Consider the following 8,440-nt stretch of genomic DNA (forward strand, 5'->3'; position numbering starts at 1 on the left):
TAGACTCTCGGGGCAAAATTCTTGTAGCTCCTAAGTATACTGTCATCATACCATTATCACACATCCAAACAATTTGATGTGGTACACTACTTATTTCCTTATTTCTATAGTTATCAATAAGTTGACACTCTAATACATAATGTTCTAAGGTGTGGGCGTGCTTATCTTTTTCACTGACATCAACACCGTATTGCCAGATATATTTGTATCCTAATCTTAATCTCATGTAAATTGAATCCTTCCAAGTAGACTTTCCTCTGCCATAGGTGAAGGACGAATTTGTATTTATTATTGAATAATTCTTAAGTGTGTTACTACTGTCCACCATTGCCATTCTCTTTATCATTTCTTCACACTTTTGGATCATCTTGATTCTAGTTTTTATTTGTTTCAAGGTTATCTGACATACAACATCAACAAGAGATTTTCCCGTAGTACTTCACCAGATATGAATATGGTTTGATTTTGATTGTTGCCGCCAGAGGTGGCATTGTGCACTCCATACTCATTCTGTGAGCGGTAGCGCAAAAAGCATTACAGAGGGCACAAAAAGGTCTTCATAGTGCTGGGAAGACGGGACACCACGAGCGTAGCTCTCATCCTGTAACTACACTTAGGTAATAAAAAACCTACCGCTTGACTATTCCTATGGTTTAGTTTGCTTTGTTTTCGTTACAGCTCCTACCATTGCATCATGCAGGTCGGTGTTCAATCCCCGACTGTCCAAGTGGTTGGGCACCATTTCTTACCCCCCGTCCCATCCCAAATCCTTATCCTGGCCCCACCTTCCCAGTGCTATATAGTCGTGATGACTTGGCGCTTTCCCCTGAGAGTTCCCTTCCCCCTCCCCCCCCACCAACCATCCCATCCCCAAATCCTTATCCAAACTCCTTCCAAGTGTTATATTGCCGTAATGGTGTGGCGCGTTCTCCTGATAGTTCCCTACTATTTGTACAACTTTCAGGAATTGGTGGATTCTGACTCCAAGATATTTTTCTTCGTCAATCTGCTAATTTATTAATGTCTCTATTCTTTATGCATTTCATTTTGTTTATTCACTTCAAAGCAATGTAACAAAAATATGATAAGGTATCAACAAATCTGTTGTTATCGAAAAGTTGATAAGCACCATGAGCCGTTGTTGGCTGGTGGCAGAACACTCCTGCAGCTAGGCTGGTGCCTCACCTCTCCCTCACACCGTCACAGGACATTGCAACCCGTTCTCGCACTGCCTTACAGTCAATATTGGCTTATTTAATAAGTGCATATGTGACATACTAATTGATTGTGAATATTTTAGTTTACCTAAAAAAGCTTCATAGAAAACACCGACCTCACCTTACCTTCTTAGTATGTTAAGGTATCAAGGTATTTTAAATCGCACCGTAAATTTACGTCGTGATCCGACAAACGGTTAGGGAAAACGCCCGTAATTCCAAGTCGAAAATCCAGGAAAGTGTTAAGATAAGCATCTTGTTGCTTCTTATTTACAATTATTACTTAACCTATCACGGTTGGACATTTCCACCTGCGGCCACTCGACAGCCAGTGGCAGCTGAAGGACATTGTAAAATTCGTTGATTATATTAGTGGAACGACACATTATGTGTCGTTGTGCATCACGACACATGACAACTAGTCGTTGTATAACAAGAAAACATAACAAATTTTGTTGTCAATTACCACGATTTGACAGGTCAGAGTTGTATTTAGAATGACGTAGTAAGAAGAGTGACATTTATGGGTATTACGATAACACTGTAGTGTTTATAGTTTACAACAATCCTACTGCATGACGGATCACAGAGTGGTGTATTACAACACTAAAAGAAGGATCGGGTATAAGTATCACGGCTGACGCAAGATAAGTGGTCGTAGACGGCTTTGGCAGCGGGAGGGGGAGGTGGTCATAATATTGAAAACGACAGAAACAGGAAATGTCGTATACACAGATTTTTAAACACTGTGACAAGATGAGAGTATATGGGTGTTCTATCACCTTGTACCTTCTGCTGCTACTGCCCCTGCTGCTGGTTACTGCTAGTAACGAAAGTAAGTCCCCATGTGAAGTGTCCAGCAAGTGTTTGTATCTTACTTATCATTAATCTCAGTAAGATCCAGCGATACAAATAATACGTGTAAGAGTGTACCCTTAACATCATGTTTCCACGGAGACTGCAGTTTACAATTCTGTGATTATAATTGTCAGCGATTTCTGAGTGTAACATACGTTATCATTACCCTGTTGCATTATGATAACACTTAAGTGTTATGTTATCTGTTGTACATCTTACGTTGTGGTCTGTTGAGCTTGAAGCTGTTGTCTTAGTGGTCTTTGTTTATGTATTAAACTATCTAACGTAACCATCTACCATTTTACCCTCTCGTTAACACAGGCGGTACTCTGGACTCGGTCCACCAAAGCTTGTCAGAGAGACAGCCGCAGACAGTCCCTTACAGCACCAGTCTGCAGGAGGAACCAGAGGTGGAGACTGATGGAACGCCGGAGAAGCCCCCGCTGGTAGATGAGGAGCTGGTGATGATAGATGAAAAAGTGCTGAAGAGGATCCGTCGAGACTCGCAAAAGAAAAACGGAAATGGCGGTTCCATAATATTCCACATACAAGAAAAGGTGATGGTAAGGACTAGGCTTTTTTATGGTAACAAAAGCAATTTAGTTAAATAGGGACAGCTAATTGGTGTGTGTGTAATTTACTATTTGTGGCTGCCAGATCGAGCTGTTAGCTCTTGGACCCCGCCCACCTAACCATCGGTTGTCACTGACTTTCTACCTAATTTCCTCTACCATATCTACTAGCTATATACTATCATATGTCTCTAACACTAACACACACACACACACACACACACACACACACACACACACACACACACACACACACACACACACACACACACACACACACTTTCAGTGTCAGAGTAGTTAACGGATGGAATGCACTAGGCAGTGATGTGGTGGAGGCTGACTCCATACACAGTTTCAAATGTAGATATGATATAGCCCAATAGGATCAGGAATCTGTACACCAGTTGATTGACAGTTGAGAGGTGGGACCAAAGAGCCAAAGCTCAACCCCCGCAAGCACAAATAGGTGAGTACACACACACACACACACACACACACACACACACACACACACACACACACACACACATACACATACACATACACATACACATACACATACACACACACACACATATACCACCAGTACAAGGAAATCTAACAGAAAAAAGCGCTCTAATTAGTGCAATAATAATACTAATAATAATACTAATAATAACAATAATAATAATGTTATTTACACAAATGTACATACATATGAAACATGAACAAGGAAAGATACATAACTGTAGGTAAGACTAAGTACATAGCATAAAACCACTAATACGCAGCGCACGTTTCAGGCATAATTTAGTTTAGATCATTTATTATGCACCCCATACCCATCCTGTGGGCGGTAATGGAAAGGATTACAGAGGCACGTAATGGGCTCAAGGACTGAACCCCACAATTTATTTAGCTAAGCAAGTTACAGTCTTGATGAGCTAGTTACAAAATTCAATGCACATCGTCACATCAACACTAGGCTTGAAACCGACCACAAGTAGAGTCTCTAAGCTAAGCAACTGACATATGTTAAGAACTAACTTAATAAGATAAAATAATTAGGCTGTTTAAAGGTTTGATGAAGTAGACACGTAATACTAACAAGTAGTAGGCTGACATAAAAAAATAAATAAAAATTGCAAATGTTAAATAGCTTTTATGGAGGACGGAATATGGAAAAAAAGTAGATGAAAATTAACAGGTGTTCCTGATCATTGCCACCTTACCACCATTAGCGGATACTTAAAATTAAGGGGGATATGGGAACATAACTGAACACTTGAAAGTTTTGAAAATAATTGACATGTGCTAGGTGGTATGGGAAATATGTTCCTTTGTTACTGAATGTAGGAGATGGAGCAAGTATGGTAGTATGGTCTCTTGTTTCTTGTTGTATGGCGTGTATGGTCTCTTTTTTCCTGATGTATGGTCTGTTGTTACCTATTGTATGGCATGTATAGTTTCTTGTTTCCTGTTGTATGGCGTGTATGGTCTCTTGTTTCCTGTTATATGGTGTGTATGGTCTCTTGTTACCTATTGTATGGCATGTATGGTCTCTTGTTACAGGTGCATGAAAGTACCGCTGGCCAATTGCTGTTAGCAGGTGTATTGGGAGGTTGTGTTGGGATCCTCGGAGGAGTCCTAATCACTCTCGTCCTCAGCTGCTGCTGCTACTTCAGGTGTAGGTGAGTGTATGGGGGGCCTCTTCGGGTGTAGTTGAGTATTCAGGGCTTCTTCGGGTGTAGTTAAGTACTCGGGGCTTCTTCAGGTGTAGGCGAGTTCTCGGGGCACTTACCTACTTACCGCCTATGTGTCACCAGAATAATTGGGTGAGGCTAGCCCCAAGCATCTGGCATCAAACCTAGCACAGACATTCTCATTTATAGACAGATTTGAAAGTGCTTATTGAAGTAACGCGACCAACTTGATTAAATCAATTGCATTTGTTTACTAGTTCAACACTGATAAAGTTTTGCTGACATATCTGTGACTCATTTGTGACTTTAGTTTCCATCTATGTCTCCCATGATATACCGTGCCTTGTTCTGAACATTGCTTCTCTGTCTACCTAGGCAAGTCTCCCTGTAATCTTGTATGCCGTTATCGTATATGCCCCTTGGTACTACTTTCCTCCTGTCTGGCGGAGTCGAGTTTCCTCAGTTCTTCTTCATAGTTCAGTCTCCTTAGCTCAGGAACGAGACCTTGTTGCGTATATTTGGACATATTCCAGTTTTATTTTGTACCCGCTAAAGTTTAACTTCTGTGGGAAACCTAGTGAGTTACATTGTTTTATATGACTGTTGGACACTTGTCATATATATGTATTTGAAGGTGTGTGCATGAAATCTGCCTTAATCACTTCAATTCTTTGAGCATTAATTAGTGGGGGTTCAAGACCGGGTCAGCATACTCGCAAGTTGATCCCACATAAGTTTTATGTAACTTCAGAAGAGTCCTTTATCCTGAAAACTAGCCAGATGTTGGCCAGTTTGGTAAATGCTACCGACGGTATTCTGCTGAAGTGTGCATCTGCTATTAGGTTCAAAGTTATGTGTGCTCTTAAATCTTTCTTCTTTTCTGAAGTAGGAAGGAATGTCTTCATTCTGTACTGTATTTGAGATGTTTTTACTCCCATTTATATATTCATAACTTTGCATTTGTCTGGGTGAAATTCCAGAAGATATTTTCAGACCATCTCTGCATGGAGACTTGTCTAATTCATTGTGCAATGTATCACATCCCTCCTCTGTTTCGATTTTTCTTGTTAATTTTGCATCAGGATTTTTTTGTATAAATGAACTTGTTTTCTTTATTAGGAACAGGATGGGTCGCATAGCACCGACCCTTATGATACTTCGCTCATTACCTCTCCACTCTGGCATCTCTCCTATCACTGACTGCCCGTTTCCTGAAAAATATAATCCTTTGCCCAACTAAAGTCTTCCCGGTACATTAGACTGCTTCGGTTGGTGTGTATTCAGTATAGCATAATATTCCACTATATATGACGCAACACTAACTAGAACATAACTTCTCTTATAGCTGTGGTGGAGGCCTGGAGTTTACCCAGAAGAACAACACCTACCGTAGTGCTGATCTTATCGATGGTGGTGTATGACGTCACTCACTGCTGTTCATCGAAGTTACCGCATTGCCCTGTTAGAAGTGATTTCAGACCAAATGGTATGAGGTACTTTGTGCTCTGTAATCACTTCATATACTCAGGAATATTGGAAGATATTCTCGTGTTTGTACCCAGATTTGGCTAGTGGGGGCTAATAGATCAGCCTTACATTTCATGTTCTCACCTAATTGAGTTGATTTGTTTTTTGTATTGAGGCTGGTGTTTTCTCCCCTGATTCCATGTATATGACTAACCATCCTGTGAGATGGGAATATTTGATGGACTTACAGCTAGTTTTTGATCTACACTGTGTAATCTTTCATATAAAATAGGATAGCAGCATATTGCTGTGTATACCTAAGCGTGTTAATAAAAAAAAAAATGCAGTTTTTTGTCATGATGAACAAACACTCTACGGGGAAATTTATAGATTTTTTGCTGCTCGGTATTTATTTTTACGACTTAGGCCACTCAGTGACATATAATACGTATCTTGTTCTGTTAGAGTATTGTATATATCAATATAATTATATAATTTTGCGAACAAAAATGTATTTATTGCATTGGATTGTTGTTTGCGAAGAGGTAGTTAGTACTTAGAATTGCATTATCCATCTGCTTCTCGATCCATTCCAACAGCACTTGTAACTTTTGTCTTCTGGGTTATGTGGAATGACATATTTTAGTACAAACTTATATTTTTTCCACATGGTTTCTGGTCATTGATGAGGACTTATAGAGGTTCCCCTTCGCACCCCTTAGGCTCTCTCCCAGATCTTATTTCTCTCTTAGATAGTCCCAGATATAGACTTATACAAAGCCTTTCCTACAAAGTATAAACGTTGATATACTTTATTAACCACGTAATGTTCTTTGTAAACCCATTTAAGCCATTGTCATTATTCCCCTACAAATTTTAGACTGTTTATCCTGTACTTCAAAAGTACAAGGCAATACATCAACATTCACCTACTTAATTCTTACTCAAGCTTAAAAACAATTTACACTTGGTACTTCTTACAGTAAGTTATGTATTATACCCCTTCATTATTATTTTCTAAACTATATTTTAATAGTGCTTTTTGTTCTGCTTAGAGACTGTATTTGTGGTTGGTCTCGAACCCATTGATGATGTAACAATATACATTAAATGTTATAACTAGCTTTTGTGCCTCTGTAATCCTTTCCATTACCTCTCACAGGATGGGTATGAGGGGCATAATAAATGAACTAAACAGAACTAAACAAATTAACTCATTTTCTCACAACTCTTTAAATTTGCATCTAACTCTTTTTTGTCATATACGTACATCAATGACATAGATGAGAATATTACAAATCATATCATCAAATTTGCCATGACAATGATTTATGGTAAAGAGGGAAATTATAATATTATTGAAGTCTTACAAGCTGTCACAATCGACACAATTGCCTCCTCTATTACAAATTTAACATCTCACGAGCACTATGTCTACACTGACGGCTCAGTCCAATCTTCTACTGGACGGACTGCAGCAGCAGCATGTAGGTTTTATGGAAATAATTCTTGCACAAAGTTTGTAACTAGCTCATCAAGATTGTAACTTGCTTAGCTAAATGAATTGTGGGGTTCAGTCCCTGAGCCCATTATGTGCCTCTGTAACCCTTTCCACTACCGCCCACAAGATGGGTATGGGGTGCATAATAAATGAACTAAACTAACTAACTAACAAAGACTGTCAGTGTCAGGTTAAACAACTGGCTGACCTCCACACAAGCAGAACTAGCAGCATTACAACTAGCTACCAGTACATTAAAAAACATTAGAGGAGGAATAATATTTTGTGATTCAAAGTCTGCTCTTCAAGCAATCGAAAACTTCTCTTGGAAGATCGACAGCAAGAACCTCATACTACCAATTATTAATGACCTTAAAGGGTTTCGAATCTCCTTTGTATGGATACCTTCACACATAAATATAACCCATCATAATGAGACAGACATTGCAGCCAAATTAGCGTGTAACAAAGATGAAGTTGAATTAGATCTAGGTATCCCCATCTCTACTGTTAAAACTATATTGGTCCAAACACTCAGGTCTGACAGGAAAGAAATTACTGACTCCCAACGACCTGAAAGCACCAGTATAAAAAGTTATGATTTGTTCAGATCTGAAACCTATATCTATGGGCAGCACAAAACGTCCACCAGACTGTGCGATACAGTGGTTGCCAGGATCAGGTTGGGTTACCGTTACTTGTGGCAGGTGGCTGCAGGTGACGGATCTCCCAATCCTGAGCACTCCAATTGCAAACTTTGAGAGCAGGAACTGCGGCATGATCTCCCACACTACATCACCGAATGCCCAGTTATTAGACCTTTCAGACCAGTTGGCATGAGGTACCTGGAGCTTTGCAATTACTTTATTCACTCTCGTGTTGTTGAGGATATCCTCACAGTGTACCCAAAATTGCCAGTGCTACTGAACACATGGCCCTGTATGACTAACCATCCTGCGAGATGGGGACTTGTATTACCACTGCTACTTTATTCACTCTTGTGTTGATGATATCCTCATAGTGCACCCAGAGTCTGCCAGTGCAGACTACTTATAACATGCCTCTGTTTTTTTTTATTGTTGCCGCCGGAGGCGGCTAGTTTATTGTACACCCCATACTCATCCTGTGAGCGGTAGCGCAAAA

At 39.8% G+C, this 8,440-nt stretch overlaps 1 protein-coding gene across 3 annotated transcripts; it reads left to right on the forward strand.

Moving 5' to 3' along the window:
* The first annotated feature begins 1,143 nt into the window (after positions 1-1,143).
* Positions 1,144-6,920, forward strand: LOC123745033 (uncharacterized). 3 transcript variants are annotated; one of them, XM_045725289.2, is made up of 5 exons: positions 1,167-1,238; positions 1,697-2,052; positions 2,397-2,638; positions 4,199-4,317; positions 5,675-6,920. In XM_045725289.2, the coding sequence occupies exons 2-5, from the start codon at positions 1,938-1,940 to the stop codon at positions 5,748-5,750; spliced, it is 552 nt and encodes a 183-aa protein (XP_045581245.1). In that variant the 5' UTR covers positions 1,167-1,238; positions 1,697-1,937; the 3' UTR covers positions 5,751-6,920. The 3 variants fall into 3 exon arrangements, with proteins under 3 accessions (XP_045581244.1, XP_045581246.1, XP_045581245.1); XM_045725288.2 differs by having other exon boundaries at positions 1,144-2,052; XM_045725290.2 differs by having other exon boundaries at positions 1,144-2,052; positions 2,397-2,632.
* The last annotated feature ends 1,520 nt before the right edge of the window (positions 6,921-8,440 follow it).

The sequence above is a fragment of the Procambarus clarkii genome, chromosome 57 (assembly GCF_040958095.1).
Source record: "Procambarus clarkii isolate CNS0578487 chromosome 57, FALCON_Pclarkii_2.0, whole genome shotgun sequence".
Taxonomy (NCBI): Eukaryota; Metazoa; Arthropoda; class Malacostraca; order Decapoda; family Cambaridae; genus Procambarus; species Procambarus clarkii.

Excerpts from the sequence above, each read along its gene's own strand:
- LOC123745033 (XM_045725288.2), top strand. The coding sequence starts at position 1,938 with ATGTCGTATACACAGATTTTTAAACACTGTGACAAGATGAGAGTATAT. Across the intron at positions 2,639-4,198 it reads ACATACAAGAAAAGGTGATG|GTGCATGAAAGTACCGCTGG; the intron begins GTAAGGACTAGG and ends CTCTTGTTACAG. Across the intron at positions 4,318-5,674 it reads TGCTGCTACTTCAGGTGTAG|CTGTGGTGGAGGCCTGGAGT; the intron begins GTGAGTGTATGG and ends CTTCTCTTATAG.